This window comes from Lissotriton helveticus, chromosome 3_1 (genome assembly GCF_964261635.1).
Source record: "Lissotriton helveticus chromosome 3_1, aLisHel1.1, whole genome shotgun sequence".
Lineage (NCBI taxonomy): Eukaryota > Metazoa > Chordata > Amphibia > Caudata > Salamandridae > Lissotriton > Lissotriton helveticus.
The window spans coordinates 1401122365-1401141532 of record NC_136061.1 but is presented as its reverse complement, the minus strand read 5'-3'; the positions used below and the strand labels follow the sequence as shown (position 1 = coordinate 1401141532).

At 47.2% G+C, this 19168-nt stretch overlaps 1 protein-coding gene across 6 annotated transcripts in view; it reads right to left on the bottom strand.

Annotated features, from left to right (window-relative positions):
- KALRN (kalirin RhoGEF kinase) overlaps positions 1-19168 on the bottom strand; it is a 1598314-nt gene that overhangs the window by 675467 nt on the left and 903679 nt on the right. For all 6 annotated transcript variants that reach the window (XM_078682047.1, XM_078682045.1, XM_078682043.1 and 3 more), the window contains exon 11: positions 11433-11624. In XM_078682047.1, coding sequence (XP_078538173.1) covers positions 11433-11624 — 192 coding nt within the window. The remainder of the gene's footprint in view (positions 1-11432; positions 11625-19168) is intronic.

Sequence of the window (19168 nt, the reverse complement as noted above, 5' to 3'; positions counted from 1 at the left end):
TGATTTGCATATAGCCATGTCTGAACTGGGGTGGCAGAGTGGGCTGAAGAACTGTGATGGATCAAACCCAGATCTTTTGACTGGGTGTGAGTGTTTGATTGGTTCAGATGCTCCGTCCATCACCACCCCCTTTTTTACTCCTTCCTGTCCAAGCATTTGTTCCTGACTCCTAGGAGTGATCACACTGACTGGCAGGACGACAGATTCCTGTCTTGGCAGAAGCAAACGAGAGAAACTTGGGTTTCCCTGCCACAGCACAAAGAAACTAGGGCAACCAGGTAGTTACCGGAGTGCTTGCCACATCACCCTAGACATGATATTTGTGTCAGGGGTGAGATAGAATGTTGTTTGAGATTAAACAATGTATTTAGGCGCTACTATAATGGAGCTGCCAATCTTGGGTTTGCCCAGGTGCCAGGCCATGTCATCCTCTGGGCCGTCTTCCATTTGTAGTGTCTTCTAATGGTAAAGGCACTATAGGGTCAATAAACTTGCACTTACATCTCAACGCCTTTTAAATAATGCACCCTCCATCCTACGGTTTAGGAGGCCTTTCTTAGCGGTGACTGGCATATATCGAGCTAGTGCATTGACTTTGCCACACATGGTGAGGGTAAAGTCGAGTTTGAGCCGTTTGCAATGCTCCTGCGGTCTAAAACGTCAGGACTGCTGTCGGTAGTTTATTTGGGTCACACAGATTGGCACAAACCTTGCTCATAGCCTTTTACCACCCATGCCCTGGGTACCACTGGTACCATATACTATGTACTTGTAAGGGGGGTAAAGTCCTTGTCAATTGGGATTATCAATTCACACAACAGTTTTAGGGAGAGAGTATTGGCTCTGGGTAGCAGTGCGCTATCGAATCATACCCATCAGCATTGCAGCAAAAAGGGGGAGGGTGACCATACAAAAGACAACACTTTCCTATAATAATAAGATAATCAAATAGAGAGAGTGAGTGTGTGTGTGTCTGTAAACAAAGAGAGAGAGTGATACATACAGTTATAAGTGCTATAAGGTAATATAAAGCAACAGATCTACTGACAGAAAAACACAAAATTATTTCTTTCAGTACAAACACTGGCACTCTTTAGAACTAAAATTCAACAGTTTCTTTCTCAGACTCTGGATTTTGACGCCTCGTTCTCGATCTCTGAAGATAAATACTGAGATGACCTTATCTCAAATGATTTAAAATTGTTTGCTTTTATAATTCTTGTCATTAAAGGTATGCTGGGGATGTGAACAGACCTGCCTTGACTGGTTCCTCATATACTTCCCACATCAGACATATCAGCAGAAATACATTATGAAACCACAACAGACAGACACAAAAAAAAGAAAAGAAACTGAGCAGGGGCGGCTCCACCGCTAAGGCGGAGGAGCGTCGCCCCACTGCTTTCAGAGTAGCAAAAATAAAATGATAATAATGTTGTTAATATTTAGTTTTTTGTAGCTGCTAGGCTGGGTTAGGGTGGGGTGGGGCTGACGGCACAAGGGGAGGAGTGGTTTGCACACTCCCTAAGTGCATATGACTGTTTAACCGGCCCTCTTGGTCCGACCAAACAGTCATGCACGCTTTGCATGTTCCCCACAAGGCTGCATTACACGGCCTGGTGAGGAACATGCAAAGCCTCCCTGTCCCCATTTGAGCGCCGAACCACGGTGCTCAGACCAATCATAACACTTCATTGCAGCGTTGTGACTGGCTCAGGGGAGCCAGGGGGCTTCCTGCTGCCAGGACTGCAGGAAGAAGGAAGCTGAACAAGACAGAGGAGAAGTGGCGGCCAGCGAAAGGTAAGTGGCATTTTTTTTATTCCCACCCGTCCCTCTGCCGCCATTCCCTGCCAGCCGCTACTGAAACGGAGGTGATCATATGACGATTTCTTGTGAAAATTTCCCTTTCCGTGTGTGTGTGTGATGTGGAGTGCATTGTACACCAGGGTTTGATTCAATTTTAACTTAATCAAACAATAACTGGCCACTACCAGCATCCTGGTATAAAACATGTGAGTGGATTTTCCTTCATGCGCGGTGGTCGATTGGGCTCCTCTACTAAGGCAGCCGGGTTTAAAAGCCAGGGTGGCTACACCTACGGCTAGGCAACTCCACCAGAAAAGCAAACTTCTGCTGCAATTTCTGCAAACAAACAAGGGCACTGATATGTTCCTCCAGGAAAGGGGTACTCTGGTAATGTCCACATACAGTATCCCTCACATGCTAGGCATGTTTGCAACATGCCCAGCACAATGTACTTCTCTTTCTATGAAGGGCCACCGCCCCTTCGGCAGCAGTTTGTCATGAAGACACCTTGATCAGACATGGTGCCAGGTCATGCGTTCTACACTTGGCGGCTCCTCCACCAACATGTGTGGCGGTTACCGTATTCAGCACCAGCCAACATACATACATCTGTGAGACATGGAGACTCCGGCATTTCATCACATTACGCAGGGGGCTGGGCCATTAATTTCGGTTACACCACTGGAGTGCCCCGACAGGGCGCAAGTGAGGCCAAGAGAATTCCTGGGTGCATTTTAAGTATACTGGTGCGAGACTGTGAGAGAGTGCCAGGAAACAGAGCCCCTGGTGGAAGGATCCCACGCAAGCGCCTTCGGACAGGGGACAATTGGAGAGAGCGCCTTTTAGAAGGACAGCCCCTGAAAGACCACTCTCGAGAGTATTCTGTGAGTGCCCCACTCACAAAAAGTGCCTCAGTGACGAAGCTTACCTTAGGGCCTGAGAGGGTGCAGGACCTTGAGACTGCCCTGAGAGAGGGGTGTTGGCCTTGGGGTGTTGCTGAGCGAACATTACCATGAAAGCAAATGGATCCCTCGGCGAGTTTGTGACACACTGACCTTGAGAGAAAGGCACAAAGTGTTCCTGAGTGATGCAAGAGAGAGCGTAAGAGAGCGCCTGGAAATCACCCGAGTGGCCAATGGAACGCATTTTGGCCCTTATAAACAAAATGATGGCTAATCACATCAGCAGCAAGGCCAAAGAGAGGGCTCAATGGGGCAAGTAGGGGACACAGAGAGATCCCAGCGCTTTCTTGGAGTGATTCTGCAAGGGGCAGGAAGGTAGCTTGCCAGAATTAACCCAGTCTCCAACAGCATGTCACTTGCACTGAAGCAGATCCCGCCCTCTGGCCCTGGAAGGGCTCTGTAGATAAAAGAGTGCTTGCTCTCTGTAAACATGTGTGCCACGAACACAGGGCATTAGCGTCCTGCAGCAGTAAACTAACTGCGGGAGACGCACCAAAAATGTGAAGTATGCGTTAATGACGCTCATCAATGCCACCCGTCTGATGCCCCGCCCATTTATCTGACTCACTCCTTATCGCCTTGTTGTGTCCTTAACTTCAAAGGAAATTATAAAGCAGAAGCATATTTTGCCTTGGCCTGTCTCCCAACAAGGCTTTAATTTCCAAAACACAAAAAAAAGATGACTGGAAATACGTGGCCCATTTCAATACAAATGTTTATGCCATGGAACTGAAAATAAATTAGGCCCAATAAGTCGTATTCAATGCAACTGTACTAATAAACACATTCACACACCTATTACTAAAGCACAGAGGTCAAACTACGGTTTATTGCCACAGCAGAGTGAGCTGGAAATAAGCAAACTACCGAACAGAATGCACAGTGCAATTCCATCACACACTACAATTACAAACAATTACTCAAATGTTCACCAAGGCTTTCTTTGCCTCTCCCGGGTCATTGTATTGTTTTGTATTGTAATTGCATTTGTATAGCGCTTACTACCCCTGACGACAAGGCGTCAAAGCGCTTTTTCGGCAAGTAGCACGCTACTCCGGGACTCATAGAGGATTAGTGTTGAATTAGTATAGTGAAACATGCAAGTAAATTTTAAGTGGTGGATATGTTAGTCAGTTATTTGGTTTCGGAAGGATAGCAGAAGGATAGAAGAGGAAAGAAGGTTTGTATTTTTATACCGCTTCTAACCCCTGATTCGGGTGTTGAATCGCTTTTTTTGGTGAGTAGCACGCTACTCCGGAAACCCATAAAGGATTAGTGGTGAATTAGTATGGTGAAATATGAAAGTAATTTGAGTGGTGGATATTAGTCCGTTATTTGGAGTGAGAAGGATAGGGGAGGGATAGAAGGGAAAGAAAGGTTTGCATTCATATAGCGCCTGTTACCCCGGATGGGGTGTTGAAGCACTTTTCTGGCGAGTAGCAGGCTCCTCCAGAACCCATAAAGGATTAGTGTTGTAAACGGTCACGGGCCCTCCACAGACTCAACAATGGTAATAAATAGCATGTGACTTTCTGTGCATCTGTACATATACTATAAATACTCAAAAGCATTTGGAAAAACAGCTACAATAAAAATGAAGTCGCCGCCTCTGGGTGGCACTTTAACCATGTTTCTATTGGCATGGATGCAGCAGGCATCCCACGTCCTTATTCTTTCTGTAGGAGCTCATCGCAGACAATCGATTGCCATCTACATAACCAGCGCCGTGACTTAGTCAGTTAACGCTCGATGCGCACATTGGCTGTTCACAAGTTCGAATCGTAACAACGCTACCACACCCTTCTACAGTTGAAAAATTCAATACAATTAAATTTGGTAACAAACACTTCATTTCAGTGCTTAAAAAAGGACAATCGCGACGGTACGCAACTGTCCTCATTTAGATCAGCTATGCAAGTGTAATAGAGTGATTGACCAAGTTCGGGAGTCACCCGTTAGCAGGTGCGCTGACAACCGAACTATCAAACTAGTGATTCCATAAAAAAAAGGTATTCCAGCCATCAGCCAAATACCTACATGGGTTATGTAGGTATAAATGTAGGTGCGCACTTCTATCGTTGGCCCATTTTGCCAAGCTCTTATAGGGTGTCCCTCTCAATGATATCCTTCTCAATCCAAATAACTGACTAACGTATCCACCACTCAAATTACTTTCATATTTCATTATCCTAATTTACCGCTAATCCTTTATGGATTCCAGAGTAGTGTGCTACTCCCCGAAAAAGCGCTTTAACACCCCATCAGGGGTAGCAAGCGCTATATAAATGCAAAAAAATTCCAACTTCTATCCACCCACTATCCTTCTGAATCCAAATAACTGACTAACATATCCACCACTCAAATTACTTTCATATTTCACTATACCAATTCACCACTAATCCTTTATAGGTTCCGGAGTAGCGTGCTACACGCTGAAAAAGAGCTTTGACGCCTCATCGGGGGTAGTAAGCACTACATAAGTACAATTACAATACAAAACAATATGAACACCACCTCCTCCTACAATTCTGACCAATGAATGCTTCAGAACTGAAACAAAACTACACAGTTGACACTAAGCAGGTCACCAACGCATGATACCTTATGTGAACGAATTGCGAAGCGAATATTTGAGACTGGTGAGCCTCTTGCCACTATCTGCATTGTGTGTTGCTGCACAGTGCCTGCCCCTCTGGATTCTGTGTTGTGGCACGGCTCTGAGAGTCACCAAAAGCTGGTCTGAGATGCTAGATGCGTTGCTCTAATGTTGCTGTTGCGGTGGCGGTGGCTGGCCATTCTGTTCGCATTTTGCCTGTGCCTTTGTGTGTGCTGTGGTAGACGTCGTTGCGTGGAGTTCCTGCTCAGAGGGGTTACCTGTGGATGCAGCAGGCAGCCCAGAGCCGGGAGAAAGCGTGCTTGGTATGCGATGATGAGCTCCATAAACTAACACACTCATACTAACACTACATCAGTAACGGCCACCTGTGTGTAAACCCAGTGCTGCAGCTCCTGTGGTTCGTGGCTAGCTGTGTGGTCCTTTAACTGTATAAAAATGTCAAGTGGCGAAAACAAAAGAATAATTTCAGCTGATCTCTTATCTACTTTGCGTGCTGTACAGTCGTTTCTACAAACCGTCTTCGTGCTGATTCCGTGCAGTTTGTTCAGCTCTGCTTCCCCGCACGTGCTTCTTTGAGGCTGTGCTTTAACACGGGGGCGAGCTGCACAAGGGGAAAACAACATAACCAGGGGATGCAAAACAAGCAAGCAAGGCGACTCCAGTAACAGTGCAAGTGCCCTGGTGCTAGTTAGGACTGCCCCTGAGAGAGAAACAATTTCAAGAAACCCGGGGTAGGGCTTATGGGCTATGGAACCAGGACAGCAAAAGTCTCCTCTCTACTTCAAACACACAAAAGGAAAATGTGATGGGAGGAGCCGTGGAATAACTGTAACCACTTGCAATAGCTCGGGGTGGCATTCTAGCCCATGGTTCTTTTGCTCACCATGCCAGCTCAGTTTGGACCCAGCCATATGCAAATCAATCTTGGACCTGCTCCAAAGGGAATAGTCCAGCCCAAACTGCCAGACCAGGCCAGGTCAGGTCCTCTCTGAATCTGAACACAAGCAAGCCAAGAAGGATGCTGTGGTTAGACTGCAAGCATCCTCACATTACCTTCTGTGTTTGTTTGGTTTCATCTCTACTTCTACACTTCAAAACAGGATAATTGTTAACACAAGGACTATTTAAAATGGCATGTATTCAAATCTCCATGTAACTACTAAAATGACTGAAAATGTAACTGAAACTGGTGAAAATATTGAGTCTGCCACACATTCTGGTTTATAAAATATGGTATAAACAACTGTTTCATGCAACAATTATCCCTAGAAAAGATGTCTGCAGGCACCATTCTGCAGTGCTGGTCTTGCTGGTGAAGCACACAGAATGTGTAAAGTGTGGCACTGAACCTCTGGTGGATATCTACACACCTTGTAAGAACCAAATGCAAAGAAGCACGACAGGTCCCTGCTTGGTCAGAGAGCCCTCAAGCTGCCCAGGACTGGTGTGAGCATCCAGTCTGACCTGGTATTTTTAACAATGGCAGGGTGGACTCTTATTTTAGCATGCATAAAAAATATAATAACTAAAATATTGCAATCAGGGTTATGTGAGCTAAAACCCTGGCTCTGGCAGGACATCGCCCACCTGACGTGAGACAGATTGAAATCTTTGCTCAGTATTGTGTCTGTGGGCGCACAAGCCTAGATGTGTGGTGGCCATGGATGAAAGCTATTAACTCACTGATTTGTATTAACCAGCTTGGCGCGTCTGATGTACAAGTGGAGGTTTCCCTCTTATAGAGAGGTGTGTGAGTGTGCGTGTGTGTAAAACAGGGACAGGGGACCTCCTACCTCCTGTGTGTGTGTGCGGGAGGAGAAGTACAAGAGGATCCTTCCCTTCTGGGTATGCGTGTGAAAGAGGGCCCCAACCTCCTCGGTGTACATGTGAAACAGTGAAAGACGACACCTACGCCCGCCGTATGCTGGTTAAACAGTGAAAGCGGACCCCCTAACTCCTCATGGTATGGAACAGCATAAGAGGACACCGAACAAGTGGTGTATGGAACAGTATAAGAGGAACCTACCTCTTCATTCTGCGTGTAAAAAATGAAAGAGGACCCCAACCTCCTCAGTGTACTTGTGAAACAGTGAAAGAGGACCCCTGCCTCCTCGGTGTGCTTGTGAAAAATGAAAGAGAATCCTTACCTCCTTGCTGTGCTTGAGAAACAGTGAAAGAGGACCCCAACCTCCTCGGGTGCTTGTGAAACAGTGAACGAGAACCCTTAGCTCCTCGGGTGCTTGTGAAACAGTGAACGAGAACCCTTAGCTCCTCGGTGTGCTTGTGAAACAGTGAACGAAGACCCCAACCTCCACGAGTGCTTTTGAAACAGTGAACCAGGATTCCAACCTCCTCAAGTGCTTGTGAAACAGTGAACGAGGATCCCAACCTCCTCGGTGCTTGTGAAACAGTGAACAAGGACCCTTACCTCCTTGTGTGCTTGTGAAACAGTTAACGAGGACCCCTGCCTCCTTGGTGTGCTTGTGAAACAATGAACGAGGACCCCTCCTCCTCGGGGTGCTTGTGAAAAAGTGAACGAGGACCCTTACCCCCTCGGTGTGCTTGTGAAACAGTGAACGAGGACCGCTGCCTCCTCGGAGTGCTTTTGAAACAGTGAACGAGGACCCTTACCCCCTCGGTGTGCTTGTGAAACAGTGAACGAGACCCATTACTCCCTCAGTGTGCTTGTGAAACAGTGAACGAGGACCGCTTCCTCCTCGGTGTGCTTGTGAAACAGTGAACGAGGACCCTTACCCACTCGGTGTGCTTGTGAAACAGTGAACGAGGACCCGTACCCCCTCGGTGTGCTTGTGAAACAGTGATTGAGGACCCTTACTCCCTCAGTGTGCTTGTGAAACAGTGAACGAGGAACCTTACCCCCTCGGAGTGCTTGTGAAACAGTGAACGAGGACCCCTGCCTCCTCGGTGTGCTTGTGAAACAGTGAACGAGGACCCGTACCCCCTCGGTGTGGTTGTGAAACAGTGAACGAGAACCCCTGCCTTCTCGGTGTGCTTGTGAAACAGTGAACGAGGACCCTTACCCCCTCGGTGTGCTTGTGAAACAGTGAATGAGGACCCTTACTCCCTAGGTGTGTTTGTGAAACAGTGAACGAAGACCCCTGCCTCCTCGGTGTGCTTGTGAAACAGTGAATGAGGACCCTTACCCCCTCGGTGTGGTTGTGAAACAGTGAACGAGGACCCCTGCCTTCTCGGTGTGCTTGTGAAACAGTGAACGAGGACCCTTACCCCCTCGGTGTGCTTGTGAAACAGTGAACGAGGACCCCTGCCTCCTCGGTGTGCTTGTGAAACAGTGAACGAGGACCCTTACCCCCTCGGTGTGCTTGTGAAACAGTGAACGAGGACCCTTGCCTCCTCGAGTGCTTTTGAAACAGTGAACCAGGATTCCAACCTCCTCAAGTGCTTGTGAAACAGTGAACGAGGATCCCAACCTCCTCGGTGCTTGTGAAACAGTGAACAAGGACCCTTACCTCCTTGTGTGCGTGTGAAACAGTGAACGAGGACCCCTGCCTCCTTGCTGTGCTTGTGAAACAATGAACGAGGACCCCTCCTCCTCGGGGTGCTTGTGAAAAAGTGAACGAGGACCCTTACCCCCTCGGTGTGCTTGTGAAACAGTGAACAAGGACCCCTGCCTCCTCGGTATGCTTTTGAAACAGTTAACGAGGACCCTTACCCCCTCGGTGTGCTTGTGAAACAGTGAACGAGGACCCCTGCCTCCTCGGAGTGCTTTTGAAACAGTGAACGAGGACCCTTACCCCCTCGGTGTGCTTGTGAAACAGTGAACGAGAACCCTTACTCCCTCAGTGTGCTTGTGAAACAGTGAACGAGGACCGCTTCCTCCTCGGTGTGCTTGTGAAACAGTGAACGAGGACCCTTACCCACTCGGTGTGCTTGTGAAACAGTGAACGAGGACCCGTACCCCCTCGGTGTGCTTGTGAAACAGTGATTGAGGACCCTAACTCCCTCAGTGTGCTTGTGAAACAGTGAACGAGGAACCTTACACCCTCGGTGTGCTTGTGAAACAGTGAACGAGGACCCCTGCCTCCTCGGTGTGCTTGTGAAACAGTGAACGAGGACCCGTACCCCCTCCGTGTGGTTGTGAAACAGTGAACGAGAACCCCTGCCTTCTCGGTGTGCTTGTGAAACAGTGAACGAGGACCCTTACCCCCTCGGTGTGCTTGTGAAACAGTGAACAAGGACCCTTACCCTCTCGGTGTGCTTGTGAAACAGTGAATGAGGACCCTTACTCCCTAGGTGTGTTTGTGAAACAGTGAACGAAGACCCCTGCCTCCTCGGTGTGCTTGTGAAACAGTGAATGAGGACCCTTACCCCCTCTGTGTGGTTGTGAAACAGTGAACGAGGACCCCTGCCTTCTCGGTGTGCTTGTGAAACAGTGAACGAGGACCCTTACCCCCTCGGTGTGCTTGTGAAACAGTGAACGAGGACCCCTGCCTCCTCGGTGTGCTTGTGAAACAGTGAACGAGGACCCTTACCCCCTCGGTGTGCTTGTGAGACAGTGAACGAAGACCCTTACCCCCTCGGTGTGCTTGTGAAACAGTGAACGAGGACCCCCAACCTCCTTGAGTGCTTGTGAAACAGTGAACGAGGACCCTTGCCTCCTCAGTGTGCTTGTGAAACAGTGAACGAGGACCCTTACCCCCTCGGTGTGCTTGTGAAACAGTGAACGAGGACCCCTGCCTCCTCGGTGTGCTTGTGAAACAGTAAACGAGTACCCTTACCCCCTTGTTGTGCTTGTGAAACAGTGAACGAGGACCATTGCCTCCTCGGTGTGCTTGTGAAACAGTGAACGAGGACCCCTGCCTCCTCGGTATGCTTGTGAAACAGTGAACGAGGACCCTTACCCCCTTGGTGTGCTTGTGAAACAGTGAACGAGGACCCCAACCTCCTCGAGTGCCTGTGAAACAGTGAACGAGGACCCCAACCTCCTCGAGTGCCTGTGAAACAGTGAACGAGGACCCCAACCTCCTCGGTGCTTGTGAAACAGTGAACGAGGACCCCCAACCTCCTCGAGTGCCTGTGAAACAGTGAACGAGGACCCCAACCTCCTTGAGTGCCTGTGAAACAGTGAACGAGGACCCCTGCCTCCTTGGGTGCTTGTGAAACGGTGAACGAGGACCCCAACCTCCTCGGTGCTTGTGAAACAGTGAACGAGGACCCCCAACCTCCTCGAGTGCCTGTGAAACAGTGAACGAGGACCCCAACCTTCTCTAGTGCCTGTGAAACAGTGAACGAGGACCCTTACCTCCTCGGTGTGCTTGTGAAACAGGGATGAGGACCGCAACCTCCTCGGTGTGCTTGTGAAACAATGAAAGAGGACTCCAACCTCCTCGAGTGCTTGTGAAACAGTGTACGAGGACCCTTACCTCCTCGGTGTGCTTGTGAAACAGGGATGAGGACCGCAACCTCCTCAGTGTGCTTGTGAAACAGTGAACGAGGACCCTTACCTCCTCGGTGTGCTTGTGAAACAGGGATGAGGACCGCAACCTCCTCGGTGTGCTTGTGAAACAATGAAAGAGGACTCCAACCTCCTCGAGTGCTTGTGAAACAGTGTACGAGGACCCTTACCTCCTCGGTGTGCTTGTGAAACAGGGATGAGGACCGCAACCTCCTCAGTGTGCTTGTGAAACAATGAAAGAGGACCCCAACCTCCTCGAGTGCTTGTGAAACATTTAACGAGGACCCTTACCCTCTCGGTGTGCTTGTGAAACAGTGAACGAGGACCCTTACCCCCTCGGTGTGCTTGTGAAACAGTGAACGAGGACCCCTCCTCCTCGGGGTGCTTGTGAAAAAGTGAACGAGGACCCTTACCCCCTCGGTGTGCTTGTGAAACAGTGAAACATGACCCCTCCTATCCCTGAGTGTGCTTGTGAAGCAGTGAACGAGGACCCCTCCTCCTCGGGGTGCTTGTGAAAAAGTGAACGAGGACCCTTACCCCCTCGGTGTGCTTGTGAAACATGACCCCTCCTACCCCTGAGTGTGCTTGTGAAGCAGTGAACGAGGACCCTTACCTCCTTGGTGTGCGTGTGGAAGAGCACCGACATGTCGAGCAGGAGCTTGCGCTGCTCCACGCGCCTCACGAAGTCCTGGATCCGCACCTCCAGGTGCCGCGCCGCCTTGTAGATCTCCTCGGGGTCACATTCCCCCGTCTGCGCCAGCTGCTCGGCCGCCTCCAGCAGCTTGTCGGCATTGGTGTAGGTGTTCTGCGAGAGGCAAAGCAGAGAGGGGGTGAGTCGGACGGTGCAGCGACGCTCCTCGCAGCAGCGCGCAGGCTCCCGCTCCCGCGCCGCGCGCGCTTCCTCCAAGCACTATAGACCTCTGCGGAGCGCAGCAAATAAACCCTTCAAGCGCCGCGACCCCCTCCTCGCAGGGCAGCGAGCGCTGCTCCGCCCCGGCAGCCGAGGAGCAGGAATGCGCACTTGTCTACCTCCCCAGCTCCTGGAAGCCTCAGGGATGAGGCAGCATTCATTCAGACGCCGCTCAGGGCGCCTCGGAGGGTGGGACGGAGGAGCTGAGGCGCTACATGCTACGGATGTTATCAACACAGGGGTCTGAAGCAGCTCAGTGCGAGGTCTGCGCAAAGCTATTCCTGAACAGCCCAACTTCGCGCCACACAGCGCCGAATACGGAAGAATGCTGTCAGTACAACACATCATCATTTACAATGCAGACTGAGTGATAACCCGGTAATATTTCATATTATCCATCTGACACGATCTGCGATGTAAACACTGACCATGCGTTCACAGCATAATGTAGCATTAGATCGTTTCCGCTATAACAAAAGGAAGCATAAACTTGTCTCAGCCACTCCCTAACGTAAACAGCCGGGAGGAATGTATTAGCCAGACATCCTCTGCTCGGCACATGTAAACTATAGATTACAGTGTTTGTTCACGTGATCAAGACGTCACGGCCGGCTTCATGGAGGCACATACTTCTCATGCGGTTCATGTATCTATTCGAAGTAGCGCCCCAAAGCACCCGGTGGAGGCTGCGCGCGTGTCTATAGCTACAACACACAACAATCAGGGCCACTGGAATTATGCGGCAGGGGCGGGCCAAATTATGCTGCAAGAAAAGGCGAATTATGCTACATAATGCACCATATTTTTGTTATTGTATTACTTCATTATTTCGTCACTTTTAAACGTGGTAACAGTATGAACAGTGGGTGCACCTCATTAGTATCATGTTAACACCCAAATATAGAAATAAGCAACAGAAACGTGGAAAGTCCAGCTTTGCAAAGGTTCATTCGACATGGCAGCAACATGTACCTCAGCATTTTTACTAACTTTTGACCCACTGAGCAAAAAACATTTTGTTGTCAAAATATGCAGATTATACAGCAGATGATGGTTTATGTGGCAAATCTATAACTATGCAAAAATCACATCGGCCGCATAATTCCAGTGGCCCTGCCAATAACGTATTGTGCCACTATATATTTTGTGTTCCTGGGTTTGCCAGGTGGGGCCATTACCTAACGGGACGGTGTCATTCCAATCAACTTGGGAAGATGAAAGTCTGAGCTGAACCTTCCAGGGCTATGAATTCAAATCACTGCACTAATTCTTACACTATGTGTTTTGCCAACCGAGCCATCAGAATAATAACAATAATAATTATAACCGTGATAATTCATATTACTAATACTACATTTCCCTTTCTAGGGCACAGCTCATAAAACTAATCTATTATGCCTAAAGCAAGTACACTAAAAATATAACTTCAATGGTTAAGACTATACTACCAGAAGAGCAATACCGAAACGTGTAAAAACAAAGGAAAAATATATAAAGGTAAAAAGCCAATGCTAACCTACACTTAACACTAACAATATTAACCTAGGCCCAGAGCCACAGAAATTATGCGATTGTGCGGAAGCAGTGTATTTTGCAAAATTATGGATCTACGGCATTTGTCACATAATTCATCATCTGCAGTATAATCTGCAGGTTTCAACGAAAAATAGGTTTCTAGCTCAAAGGGTTTAAAAGTTAGTAAAATTGCAGCGACAAGTGTTGCCACACAGTGGGAGGTCCTTTGAAATGGTTGACTTCTCACCTTTCTATTGCTTATTGCTATGTTTATGTGTTACACCGAGGTGCAACCTATGCCCAGAGAGTGTTAACAAGTGTAAAAATTACGAAATAATGAAGTACAATACAAAAAAATCTGCCGTATTACACTGCATAATTTAGTCAACCCTGCCGCATAATTTGTCCATCTCCTGCTGCATAATACTAATGGCCTTGCCAATGCCAGATGCTATCCTTAAGCATCACCTAACCCAGTGCAAACACTATGCCTCGCTGTAGCCTGACACTAACCCTTAACCTAACCAAAGTGCTATACCATTATTACCCTGAAGCTAACCCTGCCCATAACCTCTTAGCTTAAACCTAAACCTAACCTTAATCTGAGGCCAAGCAGAATGCTAACCCAATGGTTACCTCTTACAGTGACCAAAAACTTGATGCTAGCCATAGACACATGCCACAACTCTAGGATTAAAATCGAATCGATGTCCCTGAACCTAAGCCCTGAATGAATTAATGTAGGGGGTTATATGACGGAACCACACATGCGATTATATCGCTTGCCTTAAAAGTGCAGTCTTTACTACGACCCCGTCTTTACCACGCATGCATTTTCAATTAATTTCGTTGTGAAGGCATGATTGGTAAAGGCATATGTGTGGTAATTATTATACTCCAGCACCCTGTCCTCAACCCTAAAACCCAGCCCTGCAAACTACCCCGCCCCAACCCTAAAAACGAACCCAGCACCCCGGCCTGAGCCTAAAACCGGCCCCAGCCCTAAAAACTGCTCAATCCCCCCCACACCTGCCCAGAGCCTTAAAACCCCGCCCCAGCCCTAAAAACTGAGCGACACCAGCCCCCTGCCCTGGGCCTAAAACTGGGCCCTCAGCCCTAAAAAGTACCTCGACCCTAGCCCCCACCTTGAGCCCTAGGAGGTCCAGAGGAGGCTGATTCTAAGCCCGACCGTAAGCCCTGACCCTAAGGCCAGTGCTGCACCTACAACTATCATTAGACCAGGGTCTGAAACATGGCTTTAAATATGGAAGCATTGATAACAAATCTTCCTAATTTCTGTACAACTTTTATATAATGAACCATGCCCGTGCTTTGATAACAATATGATAAAGTGACTTTACCATGCACCAGAGACCTCTAAGCTGTTAAGTTAAGTTGTTTACCATGCATGCCTTTGCAATGAATTTCGTTGTGAAGGCATGATTCCCGAACTGATGCAAACCATGGCATCTTAGCAGAGACTGCAATAAAGTGCAATTGAACACGTCATCAAACCTTCTATCCCCAAAGTCTCTAAGGCCTGTTAGACATGTTCACATGTATGGGGCCAACTCATCGTGCACTATATACGATTTTGTTTGTATTTTATTGAGTGCTTCAATTGCTTACAAGAATGTTATATTACAGTAATTCACTCAACCTTCCACTTTATCATTTGTAGCATTAGACAGCGATTCATAAATACCCCAGAGGGTGACTCGCAGTTAGGGGACACAGGCAGCCACTCGAAACGTTTACATTGAACTAACAATGTTAGCCACTTCCCTTGCCTTGATGACATAAAAACCCACGCCCTCGCTCGGAAGTCGTGTTTGCACTGCAAGCCAGCACTACAACCATTAAAGACAAGGGACACTCAGGTGGGCTAGAGAATCTGGGCCCGTGACTCGGAAAGTTGGAGTTACTGTAATGATGTATGCTGAAAAGTAATCAGAGTGCAGCCACGTCATCAACCATCCTGGTCACTTTCCTAAAGTTATTTAGATGTACTAATCTGCAGCATAACCTCATCACAAGCACGCCGACATCCTTCTCGCTGCAGGCACGATGATTTCTGAAAGGGGGAACACCTCTCATAACGAACCATGCAGGAAGGTAACCCACCGTTCAAGAATATACTTCTAAAATAACATAGAAATATAAAACAAGTATGCCCAAAGAAAATAAAACAGACACCGAAAGCACACAGAGTACACCTAATTTCTACCAAAAATTCCCAAAACACTATGAAGTGGTAGGATATAACGTATTTGACCTGGAGAAAAACAGACCACAAGTCATGAAAGGACATTGTTTCCCAGGTATAGGAAGGGGCCTTCGAGATAAAGGTGCCCAAAATACTGTCTCCACTCTCATCCAGGCCATACTGTGGGATGACACTCTCTCTACTGCTCATCCCTCGAGGATCACTAGTCGCCCAGGAGAAACCTGGGGCCCCACCTCCAATATAATTTTGGGAAATGGCAGGGATCATGATAAGACTGGTTAATAATGATAGAGAGGACTCTGGTTTCATAATCATAGTGATAACTCTAGTTTATGATGAAGTGGCAAAGTAATTGAAACGCAGCGTGGTGCTCCTGCGGTATTTAGATACCTGTTTCTCTAGCTTCGAGGGGTCTCCTTGACAACATTACTGAATCACAATCACACATCAATCAAATAAACAAACACTGCCGGTTTGCGGGCCTTGCTATGGAAGCAAGCAATTCATGCTGTATACCAAGACAATGCGACACAGCAATAAAGAAAGAGGCACAAGAAACTAAAATATGAACTGAGAATTCACTGTTTCATTCAGGCCAGTGATTCCTACAAAGTCCCAATGTCGCATAACCACGAATGCCAGACACCAGCCCACCGTCATCAACTTTCATACACAATATTTCCAGAGACAGGGAAATGTAAGCCCATCAATCGGTTGCCGAGTTTTGGGAAATTGTTCAGACGCAAGAAGCGTGAGGCCTGTAGCAGTATTTATATTCTTTTAAATGTACATACCTCCTGATGAAATAGCGGTGTACTTGTACGAAGGGGGGCTAAAACCGTGGTGGTCTCGCCAACAAATTAATTTGTAGAATGGCAATACATGTTCACGGTTAATAATAAATAAAAATGGTAATAAATGCAGACTTAATTATCGATCAACGATGGGAACTGATTTTGCTTTTTTGATGTGGCTAGCATAAATGCAAAAAATAGCTGTATTCTTTAAACCTGTGTCTAACCCACCACAAGTATTGTGGGTCACCTGGAAATCTGGTTGGTTGTGAAATCTGCCCCAAATCTCACAAGCAATTTTAAGAATTTGCTTCTGTCCAGTGAATGCTTAAAAATAAAAGTTCTAAATAATTTTATATTGAGGCACTTTTAATTAATTGATTTCGTGAAAACAGAAGAAATTCTTTACATTTCATATGGTTTTATGTTTATTTAAAATGAATAAATATTTAGTAATCTCGCTACTATCTTGAGAGAACACTAGCACGGACCAGAGTTTGTATTTAGTCATTGGCACCTGTAAATTCTAGTCTCGAGCCCAGGAATGGTCACAGCTCATCCTCAGCTCTAGAGAGTTGTAGCAGTGTACCCATATACACACTCGTATACCGCCTAACATCGGTCAGAGCGGTATCTAGTCAGTGGCTGCAGTAGGTTCAGGATACCTTAGACTAAAGCATGCATTTGGATACAGTTGCACTCAGGCAGTGGCAGCAGTACATTTTGGGAACTCCAGTGTAGAGTTTGCCATCAGCCCCAATCAATCTCTAGTCAGCAGCAGAAGGTGCACTAATCGACAGCACTGCACTTGGGGGCCTACTTCAAAACCTAAAACCATCCAGAGTCTAAGTACACTGGAGACTACCTGATCTAAGGCCGAAACATCGAACAAAGTCTATCCAAAGGTAGTGGCGGTACCACTGAATTCATAGTTCAAGTTGAGCCGGAGATGCCTTGTCTGGAGACCACCGGAGGCCATGGGTTCTTGTAGCTGTCAGTGGCCGCAGTACAACCATTGGAGCAAAGCACAGAGGATGTCACTGGATTTTGAGGTTTCCCAGGATTAATACTAGATCACCAAAAATTGAAAAAAAGTTGGATCAGTGGTTAATGATTAATAGCCTGGCGGGGTTAATTCCTGCAGCTGCGTCGCTACTGGGGCCGAAAATATTTGCGGCTACTCTGCTGTCTCTCTTTGCAAATACCCAGCATGAACGGAGGACAGCTTCAATTCTTTTGGCTCCTTTCTTACGGTGTACCAATAGGGCTTGCCCTGATCAATGGGACTTTGCTCATCAGTGGGGCCAGCACTTATCAGTGAGGTATGCACCTGTTAGTAAGGCCTGCTCCTCTTAGCAGGGCCTATGCTACCAATGGGGTCTACAATTCTCATTGAGGCTAGCACTATCAACTAGCACTATAAACTGGGCATACAGCTCTACCAAGGAGCCCTGCAACTTTCAATGTGACCTACACCTACCGGTGAGGCCTGTACTTGTCATCAAGGCACATGCCTCAGAATGAGGCCTGCGCCTATCATCTTGTCCTGAACCTTTCAACAAGGTTTTCAAGTGTTAAATAGACTAGCATACGTCAAAGGGGCCATCACATCTTACACTTTGATTCTATGCATAGGCAAAAATATTGAAAACAAAACATTATGCAGGATACCCAATACAGTGAACTGCATACAAGCCCTGGTTGCTGGAGGCAGAAAAGCACACACTGCCCGAGACAATGTGTCATTACTTTTATAACACAAATATAGAGGACTGTCCTGGAGAACCAGGCGATGAGTGAATCTCATATCTGTGTTTTTTCAGCGACTTTTCCCTCCGCCTTTTAGGGGCACATTCTGGAGTATGTTGCATTACCAAGAGAGAGTTGCGCTTAATCGAAGTAGAAGGCAGTTTACAAGGGTTTATTGAGGCTGTGTAATACAAGGCTGTAGTCTGTCCTGACTGCCTCTCTACGGTGGCAGTAGTGATCTTTGAAGCAATAAGTCTGTCACTGGCGGTGATCTCACGCTGGGGCTGAGCTGGCCTGACAGCCGAGGTTTCAAGAATCAATCAGAAGAGCCAAGACCTGACAGGCGCATCACCTGCAGAGCCCCCACAGAGGACTGGAAAACACAACCGCAACCCACCATCCTGGCCTACAGTAGCAACGCGAAGACGCAGCTCAGCCACTTCACAGCAGAAATATTTCACGCGTCCTGGTATGTTACCACTGACAGACAGCTTATGACAAGCACACTTGTAGAGCATTGGTTCGCTGGTGTATTATTTTTCGTCTCTCTAAAAGAGACACTTACAAAAATAGCAATCCAGAGAAAAAAGCAAAAGAACAAAGAAAACAAAGAAAGGAAGATAAAGAGTGTGTGTTTACACGTGCTTTGTACACAGTAGCAACAACTTGATAGCACATTTTGCCTGTGTCACAGAATATATTTACCTGGTTGTTCTTCAATTTCTTTGTTCGTGAATATTTTTCTAGACTATTAATTTTCTCATTTTCCTGCTGTCTGAGAACACACCAAAATCATATTTTCATCTGAACAAACTTTGTGCTGCATTTCTAGATTTCACCCAATCGTTTGGCTGGCCAACTACTCTGGAGCATCTAAAACGCATAGGCATGCCCTAGACCGTCTGAGAATTACAGTTTATCTATACAATGACTCTAAACCCCAAGTCAGGGTAAAAACCCAAATGTCTCAAGAACTAAAAAGTTCATCACAAAGAGAAGTCAGACCGGGGTACATTCTGGCCCTACTTCTGTTCACCTTGTACACAATTAGCGTGCACACACAGCTTCTGGGGGCCACGTCTCCAAGATTAAAGAACGTAAACATTTTGGTACTCCTGTTTGCATACGATTTGACAGCACTATCAAGAATACAA